Source organism: Anomaloglossus baeobatrachus, chromosome 4 (genome assembly GCF_048569485.1).
Source record: "Anomaloglossus baeobatrachus isolate aAnoBae1 chromosome 4, aAnoBae1.hap1, whole genome shotgun sequence".
Lineage (NCBI taxonomy): Eukaryota > Metazoa > Chordata > Amphibia > Anura > Aromobatidae > Anomaloglossus > Anomaloglossus baeobatrachus.
In genome coordinates, this window is record NC_134356.1 from 662,430,636 (window position 1) to 662,453,753 (window position 23,118).

The 23,118-nt window shown below is 49.0% G+C and overlaps 1 protein-coding gene across 1 annotated transcript in view; it reads left to right on the forward strand.

The window, feature by feature from the left end:
- The window catches only part of ZNF653 (zinc finger protein 653), a 28,283-nt gene extending 8,028 nt beyond the window's left edge, over positions 1-20,255 (forward strand). The window contains exons 2-9 of the mRNA XM_075346560.1: positions 2,760-2,803; positions 3,000-3,197; positions 3,727-4,143; positions 4,230-4,386; positions 14,568-14,676; positions 17,891-18,005; positions 18,089-18,188; positions 18,335-20,255. Coding sequence (XP_075202675.1) covers positions 2,760-2,803; positions 3,000-3,197; positions 3,727-4,143; positions 4,230-4,386; positions 14,568-14,676; positions 17,891-18,005; positions 18,089-18,188; positions 18,335-18,512 — 1,318 coding nt within the window. The 3' untranslated portion in view covers positions 18,513-20,255. The remainder of the gene's footprint in view (positions 1-2,759; positions 2,804-2,999; positions 3,198-3,726; positions 4,144-4,229; positions 4,387-14,567; positions 14,677-17,890; positions 18,006-18,088; positions 18,189-18,334) is intronic.
- Positions 20,256-23,118: the final 2,863 nt, after the last annotated feature.

Genomic DNA, 23,118 nt, shown 5'->3' on the forward strand with positions numbered 1-23,118 from the left:
CTTGATTAGATCTGGTGAGAGCACTCAGACTCTTCATCGATCGTACGGCGTCCCTGCGCCGCTCGGAAGCACTCTTGTCCTTGTCGCTAGCCAGCGTAAAGGGTTACAGGCTTCCAAATCAAGACTGGCTCGGTGGTTCAAGGAACCAATTCTCTAGCTTATCGTTCTGCTGGGCTTACGGTTCCCTCAGGGCTGAAGGTCCATTCTACCAGAGCGGTGGATGCGTCCTGGGCTTGAGGCACCAGGCTACGGCTCAGCTTGTGTGTCAGGCGGATACCTGGTCGAGCCTGCACACTTTCACGAAACACTGTCAGGTGCATACCTATGCTTCGGCGGATGCCAGCATAGGCAGACGAGTCCTTCAGGCGGCGGTTGCCCACCTGTAGAAAGGGGCCGTTTTACGGCTCTATTACGAGGTATTATTTTACCCACCCAGGGACTGCTTTTGGACGTCCCAATTGTCTGGGTCTCCCAATAGAGCGACAGAGAAGAAGGGAATTTTGTTTACTTACCGTAAATTCCTTTTCTTCTAGCTCCAATTGGGAGACCCAGCACCCGCCCCTGTTTTTTTGTATACACATGTTGTTCATGTTGAATGGTTTCAGTTCTCCGATATTCCTTCGGATTGAATTTGCTTAAACCAGTTTATTGGCTTTCCTCCTTCTTGCTTTTGCACTAAAACTGAGGAGCCCGTGATCCCACGGGGGGTGTATAGCCAGAAGGGGAGGGGCCTTACACTTAAGTGTAATACTTTGTGTGGCCTCCGGAGGCAGTAGCTATACACCCAATTGTCTGGGTCTCCCAATTAGAGCTAGAAGAAAAGGAATTTACGGTAAGTAAACAAAATTCCCTTCTTTTAAGGTGGCCATAGAGGAGTGCGATTTACCCCCTATCATTTTTATCCCCCCCCCCCCCCTTCCCCCAGTGTGGGCGCTGAGCTCCTGCTTGTTGGAGAGATTGTCAGTCTGTCTCTCTCAAAATAAATATATATATATACAGTTAGGTCCAGAAATCTTTGGACAGTGACACAATTTTGGCGAGTTGGGCTCTGCATGCCACCACATTGGATTTGAAATGAAATCTCTACAACAGAATTCAAGTGCAGATTGTAACGTTTAATTTGAAGGTTTGAACAAAAATATCTGATAGAAATTGTAGGAATTGTCACATTTCTTTACAAACACTCCACATTTTAGGAGGTCAAAAGTAATTGGACAAATAAACCAAACCCAAACAAAATATTTTTATTTTCAATATTTTGTTGCGAATCCTTTGGAGGCAATCACTGCCTTAAGTCTGGAACCCATGGACATCACCAAACGCTGGGTTTCCTCCTTCTTAATGCTTTGCCAGGCCTTTACAGCCGCAGCCTTCAGGTCTTGCTTGTTTGTGGGTCTTTCCGTCTTAAGTCTGGATTTGAGCAAGTGAAATGCATGCTCAATTGGGTTAAGATCTGGTGATTGACTTGGCCATTGCAGAATGTTCCACTTTTTTGCACTCATGAACTCCTGGGTAGCTTTGGCTGTATGCTTGGGGTCATTGTCCATCTGTACTATGAAGCGCCGTCCGATCAACTTTGCGGCATTTGGCTGAATCTGGGCTGCAAGTATATCCCGGTACACTTCAGAATTCATCCGGCTACTCTTGTCTGCTGTTATGTCATCAATAAACACAAGTGACCCAGTGCCATTGAAAGCCATGCATGCCCATGCCATCACGTTGCCTCCACCATGTTTTACAGAGGATGTGGTGTGCCTTGGATCATGTGCCGTTCCCTTTCTTCTCCAAACTTTTTTCTTCCCATCATTCTGGTACAGGTTGATCTTGGTCTCATCTGTCCATAGAATACTTTTCCAGAACTGAGCTGGCTTCATGAGGTGTTTTTCAGCAAATTTAACTCTGGCCTGTCTATTTTTGGAATTGATGAATGGTTTGCATCTAGATGTGAACCCTTTGTATATACTTTCATGGAGTCTTCTCTTTACTGTTGACTTAGAGACAGATACACCTACTTCACTGAGAGTGTTCTGGACTTCAGTTGATGTTGTGAACGGGTTCTTCTTCACCAAAGAAAGTATGCGGCGATCATCCACCACTGTTGTCATCCGTGGACGCCCAGGCCTTTTTGAGTTCCCAAGCTCACCAGTCAATTCCTTTTTTCTCAGAATGTACCCGACTGTTGATTTTGCTACTCCAAGCATGTCTGCTATCTCTCTGATGGATTTTTTCTTTTTTTTTCAGCCTCAGGATGTTCTGCTTCACCTCAATTGAGAGCTCCTCAGACCGCATGTTGTCTGGTCACAGCAACAGCTTCCAAATGCAAAACCACACACCTGTAATCAACCCCAGACCTTTTAACTACTTCATTGATTACAGGTTAATGAGGGAGACGCCTTCAGAGTTAATTGCAGCCCTTAGAGTCCCTTGTCCAATTACTTTTGGTCCCTTGAAAAAGAGGAGGCTATGCATTACAGAGCTATGATTCCTAAACCCTTTCTCCGATTTGGATGTGAAAACTCTCATATTGCAGCTGGGAGTGTGCACTTTCAGCCCATATTATATATATAATTGTATTTCTGAACATGTTTTTGTAAACAGCTAAAATAACAAAACTTGTGTCAATGTCCAAATATTTCTGGACCTTAGTGTGTGTGTGTGTATATGTGTATGTGTGTGTGTGTGTGTGTGTGTGTATGTGTATATATATATATATATATTATGGTAGTCACGTATGTCTGACGTCGCTTTCTTTGTTACAGACAGACAGATGCTGATCTGCAGCTGAACCAGCCGCATCGGATAAGTACGTACCTATCACAGTCTCCTGCTCCTGGAGAACTACAACTCCCAGCATTGTGTAGAGGACATGAGATGTGTAGTCACCTGTCCTCCTAATATAGGATTATATGGGGGTAGAGTCCGGGACTTTGGCCCCCCGCTTCCCCCCTGACTGCGGATCTCCGGGGACAGACTCCTCACCTTCTCTCGTGTCTTTGCAGGGCAGAAGCGCTGTGTGAACAACCTGCTCAGCTTAGTGACCTGGTATCATGACCACGAGAGCCACTGCCCCCATGAGCCTACCCTGTCCGAGCTCGATACCAGTGAGCTGCTCTATACCACAGCAGTGTGGCAGTGCCAGGCCGGGCACCACTTCTCTCAAGACCTTCGGTGCCCCTTGAAGACACTTAATCATAAAGGTAAGACATCGGAATTGTTTATTGCGGTATACAAAGTGCCCAACAGTGGTGGGAACAAGAGGGGGGACATTTTAAAGGGATATTTCCAGACTTTAAGTTTCTCGCATTCATAGGATTAGAGGATAAGTTACTGACCACTTGGACCCCCCGCAATCCTGAGAACGGGGCTCCGGATCCACAGGGGGCGCTGTATTCTTCCCATTCAGGTTGAGCATGTGCACCGCCATCCTCCCCACACTCGCTGGGGTCCAAGAGTTCAGGCCACCAGCGATAAGCCTTTTCCTGTGTCCCTTACTTTTAGGGTGCAGTCACCCGGCCTTATAACTCGTCTGAGGATCACATTGCAATTCTCGGGCTGGCTGGCCGCTCTCCTGACTCGAGCATGGCACCTGCGTAGAAATACACTCTCGGGTCAGGAGAGCCGCTGGCCAGCCCGAGCGTTGTGATCCTCGGACCGGTTATACTTCCAGGTGGAGCAGAGCTGCAGTGCAAAGAAAGGAGTTCTCAATTTTTAGTCCCCTTTTCACAGGGAGCGACGATGACCTCAGCTCCGATGATTCCTCCTCCAGACCGGCCCCCGTCATCCAAGTTTCAGAGCCAGATCAGCCGGTCCACACCTTGTACTCCGAGAGCATGACCGACGGAGAAGAGCAGTGCGTCGAGGAAACCGAGACCGTGATGTGTGTCCCCATGGGGGCCGAAACAGATGACGTCTATGAAGAAGTGACCCAGGAAGCGCTGGGGCAGGTGGTAGCCGGCGCCTCCCAGGTCATTATCATCACCGGAGCCGGATACCACGAGGCGTTGACAGCAGAAGGGATCCAGCTAGATGTTAGTGAAGGAGGCAGCGGAGAAGACGACACCGCATGTACCACACTGGAAGCGGTGTCCGCATTCACCCAGAGCGAGGAGCAAGAGGAAGACTGCAGTGAAGGGGCGATGATGGGTAAGTGGGTATGAGAGCCGGACGTGCAATAAGCCTCTGCAGAGGAGGGTGGGTTCCTGATGGTTCCCCCCTGTGCTTCCCTCTAGATGAGAATGCGCTCTACACCCTGGAAGCAGAAACCGAGGGGGTAATAATAGGCTCCCCGTTACCAGAGTCGGCCTCTATTGAAGAACCAATTGAAAGTGTCATCCTAGAGACGGGCGAATACGAAGTGGAGCAAGTCGTCGTCAAACGACCCCCGAGGTGAGTGACCGTGTGAGCTTCTGCTGTGGAGTAAGTTTCCTTATAGGTGTATACTTTTGTGTTTGTCTCACTCATTCCGATATGAGTGGTGCACTCGTTTGTTTTTGTTTTGTTTTTTTTTAATTTTCCCTTTTTTAATTTTCCCTATCCATTTAACTTACTATTTCAATTGTCTTCTAAATTACCTTGTGTTTTCAGTTCTGGCACTGAGCGGCGCTATCCCCCTCGCTCAGTGCCGATCACATGATCCCCGGTGCTGTGGCCTCTGGCATCCGCTGATGTCACATCAACTTCCGGACTCTGAAAGTTGACGTTACATCAGCAGCTTCAGCAGCCACCGCACGTCACAGCCCAGCATCATGAGGAGAGTTTATTTACCCATCCTGTAGCTGTGTGCGGTGCGGTGCGGGCGAGAGAGAGAGAGCGATCACAGAGATCAGAGATCACAGATGCCTGTACCCCACCCCCCACCAAGGGTACAGGAATCGCCTCTTCCTTGGGAATTAACACCACACACCCCAGACATGGGAACACCAGCCACAAATCCTAATGGCCCCCCCATGACACACAGGACACACCAGTGGGTGGGACCAGGCAGATGGGAATGCCTACTCAGGGATCCTGAGGTGACACAGGGAGGGAACCAGTCTAGTCTGGAGTAGAGTTGGAGGTTCTGTGGAGTGGAGAGCTGGAGGAGCAGTCGGTGACAGGAGCGCAGTGTGGTCAGGGTTGGAGCCCTGGGACCATGGGAGGACCGACGAGGTGGCAGACAGCTTTGTAGGGCCACAGGTGACGGAGATCCGGTCACGGGAAACCTGAATTGGACCGGGGCAGGATTGTAGCCCGCCGGTACCAACAACGGGAATCCGATCCGGAGGCCGTGCACAGGCGGGGTACCTGGACCATAGGACGAGGCAAGCTTGAAGCCCCTTGTTAATTGACCAGCGGGACAAGGTACCAGGCCTTGTTCCCAAAGAGAGAAGACCGGCAGCCCACCGCGGGGGACAGGGTGTCCGCCAAGAACCCAGTGAAGTCCCACGGGTGAGCGTCTGCGGGCAACTGCTCCCTCTGCGTCCAAAGCTGCTGGGGAGCGGATTTCTCCCGTTCCACGTGGGGTTAATCCATACACCAAAAAACATGAGTGCAGGAGGAAGGGCCTTTACACTGCCAACCCGTGTGTGGGACCAGTACCCCCCCCCCCCCAGAGGCAACCGGCATCCGGCCATGGTTTACAATACGGACTTGGTGTGATTTCTTCCTAATTGTGAGTACACTGGTGTCATCCGATCCAACCTGTCGACAGCGCCCCAGCCCTGCTCCTTACCTGCACCTGGGCCCCGGGACTAAACCTCCCCCTACCCGTGGAGGCGATACTACCTTGCTGCCCCAACGTCATCGATCCCGGATGCCGGCCCCGAGAAGCAGCGGCGGTGCCACCATCCCATCACCGCAACCCACGGGTGGCGTCAGACAATCTCCCCTGTAAATACCCCCCCCCTTCCTCTTTCACTGTGTGCGTGGACGGGCGGTTGCGCGAGCCCTGAGTCCGGTCACCACTCGAGCAGCTCCGGTTGGTCCACCGGCGGCGGCACCTGTCCGCAACAACACAAAAACTGGCGTCACGAACAGGATTCTTACCCCATCAGTAGATGCCGTGCACCTTGCTTTGAAATCCGTGTAACGCTCCAAAATCTTGAACTGCCGCCATCTTGCCCTCCATCTTTGGCGCCAAAACAACAACAGCGTCATCTTCCCCGAAAAAGGTGCGACGCCGAAGCCCCGCCCCCTAAGAACGCGGGCGGAATCCGATGACTCCCAAAGTAGGAAGTCGCAAAGGACAGTGGGTCTTGCGAGACTGCTGTTGAAAACCAAGGGGATAGAGAGGATGGAGAGGCATGTAATCCGGAGAAATGTCTGCGCCGGAAGACCCGGGGCCTAGCCGTCCTGTGCCCGTGACCGCTGCCTGGCTGGAGCGAGAATTAGCCCGGTTTTGTGTTCGGGTGCGTGTACAGTCCCTGCAGCAGATGGTGGACTGGAAAGCGGAGGTACGGAGAATGGTGACGGCAGTATGAGCCTATGAGAATCAGGCCGTGCACACAGGGCAGCAATGGGAGATGGGAATGCAGACCCCCTTAAGCCCACCGACCCGTCCGGAGCCGGAACAAGTTGTTAGTCTGGTTGTGGAGCACCAGCCAACCCGGCTCCCTGGGGCTGCCGCACAGACGACCACACCGCCTCTGTTCCCGCTGGTGGACCCGGTTCCTAGAGCGTGCTGCGGTTGGTCCTGGAGGGCTGATGAGCCTCGGGGCCCCATGCAGCAGTGGTAGCTGAAAAGAGACTGAAACCCGCAAATAAGTTAAAAGTTTCAAGTTAAAAGACTGCACCCTTGTTGAACGTCCTCATGTTCCGGGAGGAGGCCATCTGGATCCCCAGGTGGAGGGTGGCAGAACAGTTACCAGTTAAACAGTTAGATGCTCCATTCTTGTTGAACGTCTTCATCCCTGCCTGCTAAAGATGAAGAGGTTATCAGGGGTCGGAGGCCTTTGTGGAGGATGGAGCCGGACCAAGTTAAGAGAAAAAGCAGCTACCCCGTACCGCAGACAACCGGAGAGAGGCTACAGGACAGTGCAGCACCCTGAGTGAGGTTGGTACTGGGGACCCGTGTTGTTGTGGAGAGGAGCTGCAGCAGGTGTTTACCCCTGTTAACTGTTAAAGATGGACCATGGTGTTAGGACTGGTGATACCACCCCAAAAACTTTCTTGGGTCATGTAAATAATCCCCGCCCCCCCCATCTACCTTCTTGTTTCTCACCGCCAGGAGCCGGCACCCTCTGGAGAGGCCGGGTGGTGGAAGGGCCTGCGGAGGAGTTGGCCGAGGCCCAGTCGCCACGGAAACCGGTAATTACCCTTTAGGCCAAAGGGTTCCGGTCCAAGGGACCCTTTGGGGTGATACAGGGTGTGGAACTTTGACCCGGATACCAACAAAGACACCCACCAGAACCCAGGATGGTGTGACACCTGACTAGCGGTGGCACCAAGGGAGGGTATAGGTGTTTTGGGTGGCGGGAAAAAGGGTAGATTGTAACAGTTATCGTAACGTTAAGATCTGTGCCTCCCATAACGGGAAGAAATGTTTACATGTTGACTGTTTTTTTACCCCTTTGCAGAAGCAGAAAAATAAATACCAGTGCCGGACAGCCCGCCGACGGGCTGTGTTTTTACCAAGGGGGAATGTGACGCCCTGGCAAAACCAGCTAGTCACAGATGACTGAACCCCCCCTAAACCCCCCCCCCCCCGGCCAAGGGTACAACAATCGCCTCCTTCTTGGGAATTAACACCACACACCCCACGCCTGGGACCACCAGCCACAAATCTTAGTCGCCCCCACATGCCACACAGGACACTCCAGTGGGCGGGACCAGGCGGATGGGAACGCCCACCCAGGGGTCTTGAGTTGACACGGGAAGGGAACCAGTCTAGTCTGGAGCAGAGTTGGAGTTTCTGTGGAGTGGAGATCTAGGAGCAGTCGGTGACAGGAGCTGAAGTGCAGTGTGGTCAGGGTTGGAGCCCTGGGACCATGGGAGGACCGACTAGGTGGCAGACAGCTTTGTAGGGCCACAGGCGACGGAGATCTGGTCGTGGGAAATCTGAAGTGGAACGGGGCAGGGTTGTAGCCTGCCGGTACCGACAACGGGAATCTGGTCCAGAGGCCGTGCACAGGCGGGGTATTTGGACCCTTGGATGAGGCAAGCTTCAAGCCCCTTGTTAATTGACCAGCGGGACAAGGTACCAGGCCTTGTTCCCGAAGAGAGAAGCCCAGATAGAGCAGACCGGCACCCCAACGTGGGGGACAGGGTGTCCGCCAAGAACCCATTGAAGTCCCACGGGTCAGCATCTGAGGGTAACGGCTCCCTCTGCGTCCAAAGCTGCAGGGGAGCGGATTTCTTCCATGCAGGGTTAATCCATACACCACAAAACACGAGTGCAGGAGGAAGAAGGGCCCCTACGCTGCCAACCCGTGTGCGGGACCAACACACCCCTCCAGAGGCAACCGGTATCCGGCCTTGGTTTACAATACGGACTTGCTGTGATTTCTTCCTAGTTGTGAGTACACCGGTGTCATCCGGTCCAACCTGCCGACAGCGCCCCAGGCCTGCTTCTTACCTGCACCTGGGCCCTGGGACTACACCTCCCCCTACCCGTGGAGGGGATACCACCTTGCTGCCCCAACGTCATCGGTCCTGGACGCCGGCCCCGAGAGGCAGCGGCGGTGCCACCATCCCATCACCGCAACCCACGGGTGGTGTCACAGACAATCTCCCCTGTAAATACCCCTCTCTTTCACTATGTGCGTGGACGGGCGGTTGCATGAGCCCTGGGTCCGGTCGCCACTCGAGCCTCCAGACACTATCCCGGACCCGAGCGTCACTCGAGCAGCCTCGGTTGCCGCAGTGGAGGCGGCACCCGTCCGCAACAATCGGACAATCGCACTGCCTGGAGAGACCGTCACCTCCCTTGACAGGAGAGAATCCAGCAGTGCTGGGGAGAGCCCAGAGCTGTGCGGGGGTGAGCAGCAGGGGAGCAGAGCTGTGCAGGGGGGGTGAGCAGCAGGGAAGCAGAGCTGTGCGGGGGGGGGGGTGAGCAGCAGGGGAGCAGAGCTGTGCGGGGGGGGGGGTGAGCAGCAGGGGAGCAGAGCTGTGCGGGGGGGGGGTGAGCAGCAGGGGAGCAGAGCTGTGCGGGGGGGGTGAGCAGCAGGGGAGCAGAGCTGTGCGGGGGGGGTGAGCAGCAGGGGAGCAGAGCTGTGCGGGGGGGGTGAGCAGCAGGGGAGCAGAGCTGTGCGGGGGGGGTGAGCAGCAGGGGAGCAGAGCTGTGCGGGGGGGGTGAGCAGCAGGGGAGCAGAGCTGTGCAGGGGAGGAGGGGGGGTGAGCAGCAGGGGAGCAGAGCTGTGCAGGGGGGAGGTGAGCAGCAGGGGAGCAGAGCTGTGCAGGGGGGAGGTGAGCAGCAGGGGAGCAGAGCTGTGCAGGGGGGAGGTGAGCAGCAGGGGAGCACAGCAGTGCAGCGGAGCTGTGTGGGGGTGAGCATAACATTGCAGGATAGCAGAGCCGTGTGGGGGGTTCTGAGCACAGCAGTGCGGGGGTGAGTACAGCAGTGCAGGACAGTAGAGTCGAGTGGGGGGTGAGCAGCAGAACTGTGTGGGGCTGAACACCGCAGTGCGGGAAAGCAGAACTGTGCGGGGGTGAGCAGAGTAGTGAATGTAGCAGGGAGGAGGGGGGTTGGTGCAGAGCATCGCAGCACAGGAGGACGTGGAGCAACGCAGGGAACAGAGCTGTGACTGCTCTCGTAGCCAATTGAGAACGCGCTGTGCGTTTAGATCGTTGTGGGACCCCTTTATTGGATTACGCTGGACCCGATTTAGGGATTTTGCAGGGGAATAAATTGGTGAATGAGGGTCACCCTGTCATTATTTCTGTGTGAATTTTCCCTTTTGATGTTTTTCAGGATCACTTTTGTGAATCATTGTGGGACCTCGCTATGGATTGCATCGGACATTAAAAAAAAAAAAAAAATTGCAATAAATTGGTGAACGAGGGCTGTAGTCAGGGGGGTATTTGTCCAAATGAAATTTATTTTTCTTTGTTCAACTATTGGATTAGCAATGGGGGTATCTGATAGATGCCTACCATTACTAATACTGGGACTTGATGTTAGCTGGCAATTCACAGCTGACATGAACCCCGTTTATTCCCCGTTTGCCTCCGCACCAGGGCAATGGGAGGAGCCGATACGAAGTGCCTGGATTTGTGCATCTAATGGATGCATCTCTTCTGGGCCGTCTGTGGCCTGCTATTTTTAGGCTGGGGAGGGTTCAATAACCATGGAATTCCCCAGCATGAGAATACCAGACTGCAGCAGTCTGCTTTACCTTGGCTGGTGATCCAATTTGGTGGGGGACCCCATTTTTTTTTTGTTTTTAATTTTATTTATTTTTCCATAACAGCATGGGGTGCCCTCTGTTTTGGATTACCAGCCAAGGTAAAGCTGCCAGCTGTGGTCTGCTTCACCTTGGCTGGCTACCAAAAATAGGGGGTGGATCTCCATGTTCATTTTTTTGGAAAAATATTTAATTTGGGACTAAAAGCAAGGCTAAACACCCTTTTGTGCCACATGAAAGGCAATGGGTGCAAGTGTACAATGTGCAGGAGGGTGGGGTCACGTGTTGCACACTATATCCAGTCATCTATCTAGCTTTTGACTGTTTTAAAAACTCCATGTTAAAAATGCACGCCACACGATGATACGGACGACGCAAGGAGACTAGGCACTTCAGGAGCAACAATGGAGCTATAGGCGCATCTCAATGAATTAGAATATCATCAAAAAATTAATTTATTTCAATAATTCAATACAAAAAGGGAAACGCATATATTATATAGAGTCATTACACACAGAGGAATGTATTCCTATATATTATATAGTCATTACACACAGAGGGATCTATTCCTATATATTATATAGAGTCATTACACACAGAGGGATCTCTTCCTATATATTATATAGTCATTACACAGAGAGGGATCATCTATTCCTATATATTATATAGAGTCATTACACACAGAGGGATCTCTTCCTATATATTATATAGTCATTACACACAGAGGGATCTATTCCTATATATTATATAGAGTCATTACACACAGAGGGATCTATTCCTATATATTATATAGAGTCATTACACACAGAGGGATCTATTCCTATATATTATATAGTCATTACACACAGAGGGATCTCTTCCTATATATTATATAGTCATTACACACAGAGGGATCTCTTCCTATATATTATATAGTCATTACACACAGAGGGATCTCTTCCTATATATTATATAGTCATTACACACAGAGGGATCTATTCCTATATATTATATAGTCATTACACACAGAGGGATCTATTCCTATATATTATATAGAGTCATTACACACAGAGGGATCTATTTCACGTGTTCATTTCTGTTAATGTTGATTATTATGGCTTACAGCCAATGAAAAGCCAAAAGTCATTATCTCAGAAAATTAGAATATTATATAAGACCAAGCGGAGAAATGATTTTACACTCAGAAATGTTGGCGCCTCCTGAAAAGTCTGTGCAGTAAATGCCTCAATACTTGGTCGCGGCTCCTTTTGCATGAATTCCTGCACAATGCGGCAATGTAGCATGGAGGTGATCAGCCTGTGGCACTGCTGAGGTGTTATGGAAGCCCAGGTTGCTTTGATAGCCGCCTTCAGCTCGTCTGCATTGTTGGCTCTGGTGTCTCTTATAGATTCTCTATGGGGTTTAGGTCAGGTGAGTTTGCTGCCAATCAAGCACAGTGATACTGTGGTTAGTAAACCAGGTATTGGTACTTTTGGCAGTGTGGACAGGGGCCAAGTCCTGCTGGAAAATGACATTTCCATCTCCATAAAGCTTGTCAGCAGAGGGAAGCATGAAGTGCTGTAAAATTTCCTGGTAGACGGCTGCGCTGACTTTGGTCTTGATAACACACAGTGGAGCTACACCAGCAGATGACATGGCCCCCCAAACCATCACTGATTGTGGAGACCTCACACTAGACCTCAGCAGCTTGGATTGTGGCCTCCACTCTTCCTCCAGACTCTGGGACTGCCATTTCCAAATTAAATGCAAAATTTACTTTCATCTGAAGACAACACCTTGGACCCCTGATGAAAAAACTAGAGGACAAAGAGTTAATACTGAAGTGTTTAGTGAAAATTGCAATAAAGTGCAATCCTGCATGAAAAGTAAGAACAAGAGGGATTTGCCAATTAAAGAAAAGGCCCCAAATCATCCTGCAGAGTGCATGTACAAATGTATAAGTACAAAAGGAGAGTGAAATAATGATATATGCAGGACCATGAGAAACACCACACGAAAAGCCTCTGGGCAAAACACAAAATTGGATAAGCTGAGCTGCATGCAGGAAGAGGTATACAGATATGTGAGCAAGTAATTACTGCATGCAGCCCAGTAGAACCAAAAGTGCAAAATAGCAATAAATAGATCAAAGTATTTACCAAGTAGGAGTGAGGCCCAGGGTCTAGAGTGGTGTACCCCAACGCACGTTTCATGGTCTACGGGGGTCACCTGCTGCTTTATCAGGGGGAAGAAGGAAGTTGTCCAACTCCTTCTCCCTGTGTGATAGATACAGACAGCTGGCCACCACAAAGGCTCATGGAAGTTGTAGTAATTGAACACAGGAAGTCAGGAGAGAGATTAACCCCATCAGAGGTGGAGCCAGCAATGAGAATGTGCTGCTACAGCATGATAAAAGGTAATATTGCTAAAATATCATAATAGATGTGTGGAGAGGTCCATATTAGGAAGATTTATGAGGAAAAAAAAAAAAAATCCGTGTTGGTACTGGACAACGTCTTTAAATATGCCACCGCTCCAGGCTCTATTAACCCTCTAGTGGGCATTGGATCCATCCAGCTGTAGTCTCAATGCTCAGTGCAGCCACCACAGCTCCGCTCTGGCTCCACCAGTACTTTACCTTTACAATACACTCTAAGCCCTTGAACATTGCATGCTATGGAGATGGCCGAAGATAAAATCGGACAGGCAGAGTTCTACTTTGTGTAGCCTGATGATAATGGGACTGATCAGGAGCTCACAGAATAGAGGAAGGGGTGTGCAGCACTGAAAAGAAGCAGGGTGCTGCTGGGAAATAGATGTAGTGTAGGAATAGTACTACCCAATCTCCTATGTGAAACTGGCTGCATAGAGGGGCTGATGGAGATGGAAAAAGACACAAAGGTAAAGCCAATGATGGACAATGACCCAAAACATCATGCTAAAGCAACCCTGGAAATATTCTGCAGTGAACGAGTCCTCACCGGATCTCAGCACCATCGAGCTGCATTTCACATCAAGACAAAACAAGGCAGAAGACGCACGAACAAGAAACAACTGAAGTCACCTCAGTAAAGGCCGGTAAAACCTCACACAGGAGGAGACCAGCGTTTGGTGACGTTCATGGCCAAAAGACTTCACACAGTGATTGCCTGCAAGGGATTCTTTACAAAATGAACATTTTGTTTATGGTAAACTTTTGAGCCCCTGAAATGAGGAGGCTTTTTGGAAAAATGGCTGCAATTTCTAAGGCTATGTGCCCACGCTGCGGAAAATGCGCGGATTTTGCCGCGGATTTCTCGCGGAAAAGACGCGGATTTTCCAGAAATCTGCAGCACCGCTACTCCCCAGCCATTTCTATGGCATTTGGGAAATGCTGTGCCCACGCTGCGGATTTTTCCGCAGCGGAAATCGTGCGGATTTTCGTGCGGAAAAATCTGCAGCATGTCTGTTGTGGATTTCTCCGCAGGGTCCCATATACTTACCTGCCTTGATAGAGACCCGAGTCACTTTCTCCGTCCGGTGTAGCGGCAGCGGCAGCAGCGCGGTGGATCCAGCCAGGTACAGGAAGGAAGAGGTGGGCGGGGCCTGCTCGAGCTCCGGTCATGTGACAGCCGGAGCTAGTTCAGGCCCGCCCACCTCCAGCACAGTGAACCAGACGCTGCCTGACAGTGACCCGGCCACTGGAAAGCGAGGTGCTGCATGATGGAGGTAAGTATGAGCACCCCGATCACTGCAGCACTTGTTCTGCATTGAGGATGCAGTGCCGAAGCCATGGTACGGTATCCTCAATGCAGAATGCCCGCAGCATATCCGCACGACATTCCGCTGTATATCCTCAGCATTGAAACAGAGAAAGTTCTGTTGCGGATTTCTGGGAGCACCTGCGGAATGTCTTGCGGATATATCCGCAGGACAATGTCCCCGTGGGCACATAGCCTTAATGTTTCACAGGATATTTTTATTTGACCCCTTTAATTAAACCTGAAAGTCACCACTTCAAGAGCTAAAATCATGAAGATTCGTTCATTGCCCAAATATTTCTGAATATCATTCCTGGAGCATTAAGAGGTTATAGATTTGCCCCAATATCTATGGATAAATGTTTGGCCAGGACTTTAGTCATGTGCATGTGTAGGAGACCAGAAACGATCTGTCCAGGTCACAGCTGGCCTGCCCCGCCCCGCTGTCCGTTCTGCTCGGCCAGCTTTATTAATTATTTTTTTCTAAAAGTAACAGATCGTTGGTAACATTTGTCTTGTGTTCTCACAGGAAGAGGAACCGTCGCGCTCCGGTGCTAGATGCTGATGGGGTCCCGGAGATGTTCCACTGTCCGTATGAGGGGTGCGCTCAGGTCTACACCGCCCTCAACAGCTTCCAGGTATCGTCCTCTCATACTGGGGTGGAGTGTGGTCCTCTGTTGCCTTGTAGTCGGACTCCTTCCGCTATAGCAGGGGTGGGGAACCAACCTGGGGCTGCAAAAAAATTATCAGCTTGAAAATTACCGTAATATATTAGGTCAAACAATTAATTAACTCAACCCTACTGTGGTGCTTGGAGTTGCTTTTCTTTGGTGTGGCTGTGATGTTTGGTGATAGTGATCATGTTGCTTCTCTCAACTGCTTTTCCAGGTTTGTCTCTCTGGAGCGCAGTCAACAGATTGGTAAATTATATACGTCACATAGGAGATGCTGGAGGTACATACATCACAGGAGGGCCTGGAGGCGTATATAAATCACAGGAGGGGCTGGAGGCGTATATAAATCACAGGAGGAGCTGGAAGTGTATAGACATCACAGGAGGAGGCTGGGGGCGTATAGACATCACAGGAGGGGCTGGGGGCGTATAGACATCACAGGAGGGGGCTGGGGGGCGTATAGACATCACAGGAGGGGGCTGGGGGTGTATAGACATCACAGGAGGGGGCTGGGGGCGTATAGACATCACAGGAGGGGCTGGGGGCGTATAGACATCACAGGAGGGGCTGTGGGCATATATACATCATAGTAGGGACTAGGAGCATATACATCACAGGAGGGGCTGGTGGCATACAATGGGGAAAAAGCATTTAGGCAGCCACCAATTGTGCAAGTTCTCCTACTTTAAAAGATGAGAAAGGCCTGTAATTGACATTGTAAACCACAACTATGTGAGACAAAATGAAAAAATAAATCCAGAAAATCACCGCGTCTGATTTTGGCAATATTTTTTTGGCAAATTATAGTGGAAAATAAGTATTTAGTCATCTGAAAATATGTAAGATTTCTGGCTCTCACAGACCTGTAACTTCTTTAAGAGAAGTTTCTCCTCTGTCCTCCACTCATTACCTGTAGTAATGGCCCCTGTTTGAACTTATCAGTATGAAAGACACCTGTCCACAACCTCAGTCAGTCACACTCCAAACTCCACTATGGTGAAGACCAAAGAACTGTCCAAGGATACCAGAAACAAAATTGTAGCCCTGTACCAGGCTGGGAAGACTGAATCTGTAATAGGCAAGCAGCTTGGTGTGATTAAATCAACTGTGGGAGCAATAATAAGAAAATGGAAGACATACAAGACCACTAATAATCTCCCTCGATCTGGGGCTCCACGTAAGATCTCACCCCGTGGGGTCAAAATGATCACAAGAACGGTGAGAAAAAATCCCAGAACCACACGGGGGGACCTATTGAATGGCCTGCATAGAGGTAGGATCACGGTAACAAAGGCTACCATTAGTCATTCAAAAATACAACTCGTCCTGCAAAAAAAAAACAAGGCCTGATATGGATATATTGACGGAAAAATTAAAAATGTTAAGGCGCTCAGAAAAAGGGAGATAAAAACTGAAAATGGTTGTGTGAAGGGGTTGATGTTCATCAGGTCACAAATCCAAGAGAAATTTTAATATATAATTTAACTTTTTTTTTTTTTTTTTTTTTTATGGAGTAGACGGATTCACTTTTTTTTTCCTTCCAAATTTTGGAGGAAATTGGAAAGTGAGGGTGCGTCTTTTATAGTCCGGATGTACATACCTGGGGTGTGTGAGGCAGAGGAGGAGAAAGTCACAAGGGGCAGGAGTCGGCACTGGAGACAACCCACTAATAAAGGAAATTAATATTTACTGCTCCCCCATATCCATAATCCCGAGCGTGGGGAGCAGTGAATATTCCAGGAGCTCAATTCCTCATGTAACTGGGGGCACAGGACAGTGCCATATTGCGCTGCGCCGCTTACACGCTGAGGTCAGTTGCCGGCATTAGAAGAGGACATCGCAACAGGGGAGCAAAGGGAAGGGGAGTAATATCGCTTGTTGTGTGTGTTCTTTTTTTGTGTGCGGTGTGATGGGAGTCAGTCAGTAAGGAGTGACAGGAACAGATGAGAGTAAATTGATGACTGAAAGAAGGGCTAGAAATAACATAGGCCCGACGTCCTGAGCGAGGTTACCCCGAAAGAAAAGAAAGACACAGGAAAAGGGGTAACCCAGACGGAAAGGGGACGCTTTAGGTCTGGCGAGAGCCGGCTGAAGAGTTCAGGTCGACACCGGTATAACGGAACCGAGGAGGTTTGTCAGGTTTATCCCCAAACCATTGACCATTAACCTGGGATCTTAAATAAGAGGAGTCCCGGTACCCATCAAGAGTCTGACTACTAACCCCAAGCCGAGTTCACAACGCTGTTGCGGGATAAAGAAACCGTGCAGCATCAGACCCCTGGGAAAACCAGTGACGAGACTAACGAGTGGGTTAAAGAGGGAGTCACAGAGCCCTCAGAGCAGAGACCGAGAAAGACCAAGAAAGGTTACCTCAGAGAAAAAACTGTCATTAAATCTCCGACGAAACTTGTGACCATTGGCCTTCTGGTAACCGAACTGTTTCTGTGTACTGTGCAAAACAAACCAGATGTTAGTAAAAAGGACTTGTTTAAGCTGATGTGGACTCGGTGTGTCATCTCTCCGCCGTTCGACAGGACCCTGCGACGTCAGAGAAGAAGGCAGCCATCACCGCTCGGTCGCTTCCCTCCTGGTCAGTGACCCGCCGCCCTGAGGTAAAATAGCTTCACCTGTGGGGAGCTGAGAGATCTAAAGCTGCCGTCACCATCGCCTCGGAGGCCGGCCGCGGGCAGCCCTGGTATATCCGCTTACCAGACACCACAGGTGGCATCACATATATCCCCAAAATCATCCTTGTACACCATTCCCCAGCCACAGAGTGAGCGCCCAGGGCACGAAGCCGGGACCGACCACCTGTGATAACCCCATCGAGAGTAAAGTAGCCGTTGTCCCGGCGCTAGAGTACCCCTACTGAAAACCGTGATGGTCGACTCACATGCATCCACTGGGATTGGGGGCCATGCATCCACTGGGACTGTGCTACCACCGGGATTGAGGGCATGCACACCTGGAAGGAGCAAAGGATGGGGCTGTTAGTACAGAATTGGGGGACCTTACACCCATAACAATGCATCATGACCACATTTTTTGCTTCAATTTTTGTTTAACCCCGTATTTTCCTCCTCTACAACCTAGGTGCGTCTTATGGTCTGGTGCATCTTAATAGATAAATATATAAGCTTCCCTGATACATATGCTGATTTTTCGCTTTACTCCATAGAACCATGTGAATCTGATTCACAGAAAAGGAAGAACCAAAGTGTGTCCTGAAGAAGGCTGCGGGAAGAAGTTCTACCTGACTAATCACCTGCACCGTCATATGATCATACACACAGGTACGTGCCGGCGGTGGAGACAGCGCTGCCGCTGATGCAGGTGACGTCCTCTATCTCACGTCCATCTTGTCCTCTCTCCGCAGGCGTCCGGGAATTCATCTGCGAGACTTGCGGCAAATCCTTCAAAAGGAAAAGTCACTTGGAAGTCCACAGGAGAACTCACACCGGCGAGACCCCACTACAGTAAGAAACCCTTCTCCCTGGGTACAGGTTGGACACTGTTGGCAGGTTTAGGGACGGCTAGGTCTTCCACCTTTACTGAAGGCATACATGTTGAAGCCGATTGTTCCGAGTCTTACGGAGCTTTTGACGTTTCTCTGTTCCAACAGGTGCGAGGTCTGTGGTTTCCAGTGCCGTCAGCGGGCATCTCTGAATTGGCACATGAAGAAGCATAACTCGGTGAACCAGTACAGCTTCTCCTGCGAACACTGCGGGAAACTCTTCGAGAAACGCGAAAGCGTGAAATTCCATAAGCTGAAGAGTCACCCGGAAGGGAGGTCTACGTGAGGAGCGGTGGGGTGGAGCGTCCAGGTCACACCGCAATTTTTATATAATGGTTTAGTAGATTTAGTTGGATGTCCAGGGTTTTAGGTTATACAAGTCAAGCATGGGCCCCCACTCCGCTCCCCTCCTTGAAGAGCCAGGACTCCCAGATCTGTTTCCACAGTAGAACAGGCAGCACTTCACTCTTTGTATATAAACTCTTGTCCAAGTGCCCTGTTTCAATTTTTCTTGTTTCTCTAACCTCTAATGACCAAAAAAAAGTCTCAAATATTCAATCTTCCCAGGAGCCGCAACGATTGTCTGATCTGAACACTTGCAAAGATCTCCTCTAGCGGCCACTACAGGGGAAATATGGTTTAAAACACGACGGCAACGTGCATCTACAGGTATATCTCAAAAAATTAGAATATCATAAAAAAGAAGAGTATTGGGAGAATGTCATATGGTCTGATGAAATCAAAGTAGAACTGTTTGGTAGAAACACAACTCGTCGTGTTTGGAGGAGACAGAATACTGAGTTGTATCCAAAGAACATCATACCTACTGTGAAGCATGGTGGTGGCAAAACCACGCTTTGGGACTGTTTCTTTGCAAAGGGACCAGGACGACTGATCCGTGTACATGAAAGAATGAATGGGGCCATGTATCGTGAGATTTTGAGTGCCAACCTCCTTCCATCAGCAAGGACATTGAAGTTGAAACGTGGCTGGGTCTTTTAGCATGATAATGACCCCAAGCACACCGCCAGGGCAACGAAGGAGTGGCTTCATTAGAAGCACATGAAGGTCCTGGAGTGAGGGTTCTTATTTGATGATATTCTAATTTATTGCGATGCACTTGTATATTGTAAATTAGTAATAGCGGGAACTTTTTTTTCCCCCTTTTCCTCCATGGGAAAGGGGGTGATAGACATCTGGTTGTTTTTTTTGGGGGGTGGGTTTCTTCATTACTCAATATAACTTTGCTTCCGGCTGGTAAGGCTCGCCTAATAAGCTGCGGATCTCATCCTATAAGACATCCGCGTAGACATTTGATCTGATTTCTGCTAACGAGGGCCTTTGACTTGAATATATTTGCGGTTAATGTTCTACTTTTTTTTTTTCTTTTATTTTTTTTTGGGTTTTCTTAATGTCATTTCACTAATAGAAATAATCTATGGAAATGGAGGTACATTTAAAGGGGAAGCTCCGACTCCGCTCTATGAATAAAGTGCAATGGTCCCTTTTAAATAGTCGATTTGCAATCATGCTAATTCCCCCCCTTCCTAAATAAAAATTTCCTTGGAGGGGGGGTTATTGGAAAAAGTGTGGTAAAAATATTCGTCTCTGCTAAGTCATGATACTTTATGTGTTCGGTAAAGACTGAAGGGGTCGGCACGGTTCACCCGGCGCAGGGGGGTCTGTACCAATCAAGTAGCCCCTTTATGCTGATTTAACCCTTTCATATTAGTCTCTTCCTGAATCCATTCCCTGTAAAATAAACATTTTCTAACAGTTTTTTCAAATCTTGCATTAAAGAAACAATCGGCGATTCTTTCCCTTCTTCCTGCTCCTTCCTTGTTTTCATCGTAGGATGTGGAAGTGATTTCCCCCTCCTATGTCTGTATCACTGGCATCTGATCCCTGTAGGAAGCTTTGCCGGAGGGTGGCACGTCCCCCCCCCCCCCTATATTTCGTTTAGTCGCTGCCTCTCTCTTGTCTGTCGCTCGCTGCCTTGTTTCTATTAAAAGATACTTTATTTATTGTACGCCATCTGTGTTTTCTGCCAGGATTCATCCTGAACCGTGTATATATCAATCATTTCTGCTCCTCCCTACGGTGGGTGGGCGTTCATACAAGTCGTGGTGACCTGCTGCACGTACTTATTGCATTATCCTCCTCCACCAAACTGTACAGTGGGCACAATGCAGTCAGAGGGTAACATTCTCTTTCACCAAACCCAGACTACTCCATCATACGCAGATAGAGCAGTGTAATCCATCACTACGCAGAACACGTCTCCTCCAGAGTCCATTAGTGGCGGCTTTACACCACTCAATCCAACCTCGCCATTGTGCTTGGCGACGTACGTCTCGCCATTGTGCTTGGCGACGTACGTCTCGCCATTGTGCTTGGCGACGTACGTCTCGCCATTGTGCTTGGCGATGTACAACTGCAGCTGCTCAGCCATGAAGCTCCCGGCAGCCACCTTGTTTGTATTGATGTTACCAGAGACGGTCTGGACTCTGCAGTTATGGGGTCAGCAGAGCGGTGGTGACTTTTCTTCCCTCTGCTCCTCGGCACTCGGCCCCCCGCTCTATAACATTACGGGGTCTCCACTTTGTGGTTGAGTTGCTGCAGTTCCTTCCACTTCTCAATAATATCCCTCACAGGTGAAGGGGGAAGATTCAGCAGGTAAAAATGTCATGGACAGACTTGTTACCCCTAAGGTTCCTATAACAGGATGCGCTGGTATCGGTGAGCTCTGCACCACCGGCTATTCTGTTACATTATTGGTAAAAAAAAAAAATAATGAATAGTATGGCGGGGGCTGAAGACTATACACTGGGGACAATGCGGCTGCCTGTTATACACTAGAGGCGAGAGGCCTGAGGTTAAATACCGGGGCGTGAGGGTAGACTGAATGAGAAACCTGAATTCAATGATTGATTTGCGTCCCGCTACTTTTTTGTTTTATTATTGGTTGAACCACCCATACCTTTTTATCCTATGCCTATGGAAAGCATCATGGACTACGTAGTTATTAGACCCTACTGCCTTAGGTCTGTCATTAGCCAACAATAACATGAATTGGCCCTTTGACTAACATTTACTGGATTTTAGGAGCGGGTGTGTGTAATACTGGGGTTTCTGTCCACTTTCTGACCACACATGGTACCTACCAATGGAGAAAAATGAACTAGGTGGTAGGTTCATGGCAAATTTTAGTCCATGTCCCAGGTTATCAGCCCAAAAATGTACTCCTCTTCATTGCTATTGATACACGACGTCGACCTAATGGATTGACGCAGGATGTCTTCGATTAGAAGCGCTCGTGGCTGGTTTCAAGTGATGAAGGTAAGTTAGGCGATCCGTAAATAGCATGGAGTATGTCTTAAGAGTAAGTGGTGAGACCAGTATGGAGGAGAGGCAGTAACCTATTCCTACAATGTAACAGAAAGGAGACAGCTGCACTCTGTAATGCGAAGTTATGTGGAACACTACATATGGGAATATAGACATGCATTACTGCTATGGAAAACATGTATAAATTGAGATACCTAGCACACAAAAATGGCCAGATTTTATGTGAGCCCAACAGCCAAAAGCAAGGCGACCTCCTTTTTGTTGGGTTCCTATCAAACTAATGCCTCTGTTTGGGTTAAATAAAAAAAAAAACTACAATTTATGGGCGGACAGGAGGCCATAACTTATTACTACAATGGTTGTTTGCGGTGTGTAGAGTTGGCTCAGGAGCTGCACCTTCCTGTAACGTGCACATCGAGCCTTCTCAGAGGACGTGGTTATTATGGTAGCCATGGGCATGATGATGATTGCCATCTCTGTCCTGTGGCTGGGCTTTATAGGAGAACGTCGTTGTGACTTGATTCTGCAATACAGAAGTCATTATACAGGATATAGAACAATCGAGCACAGGTTCAAGTTCTGTAAAGGAGAATAAAGAAAACTTGAAGATATAAAAGAAGGGATGGGAAGAAAATTGCCGGACAAAAACATTTAGCTAAAGGATATACTAAACAAGGATGCCAGATGTAGTAAAGAGGACCCAGGACAGGATTCGGAGAAGGAATCTAAGAAAAGGGAAGCAGGTGAGCACCATCTAAAATGATTTTCAGAATCGTGCAAAGTATGGGTGTCACGGGGTTCTCCAATATCACACAATCAACGGAGCGAGAGATGAGTGAGCAATCCAAAGATCCTTTATTCCATGCAATCCAGTAGGTTCAAATAATAATACACCACACAGAGGGTATAATCCAGTAATGGTATAAATGTCCCAGGGATGAGTCATAATCCTCCAGCCATCCTTTTCCAGGGAAATCGGGGTTTCGCAATGGCTCTCTGGGGTGTTGCCTGTAGCTGCAGCTTATCCTCCAGAGGATCAATCTTAAGGCCCCGTCACACACAGAGATAAATCTTTGGCAGATCTGTGGTTGCAGTGAAATCATGGACATATTGTTCCATTTGTACACAGCCACAAACCTGGCACTGATTGTCCACAATTTCATTGCAACCACAGATCTGCCGCAGATTTATCTCTGTGTGTGACAGAGCCTTTACTCCTTCTCTTTCTCAGACAGACTGAATAATCCCCAGGTAAACAGAGTTTGGTTGGATTCCTGCCCAAATCTAGGCACAAGAAACACTGTAGGGGGTGAGTCCCAGTATTTGGAGAGCTGGCAAGTAAACAATGGACAGTAGAGAAATGGGGTTTAACAAAAAGAAAATGGTAACAAAAATTGGTATAATAAATATACAGAATGAATGGAGCAAGGCTCCTAAAATATGAACCTACACAAAATGATACACAACCCCCCATATTCCATCATCACAATGGGAAACAAGGAGAACTCGAGCTCTTAATACAGAAGGAAAACTGACGTCATTGG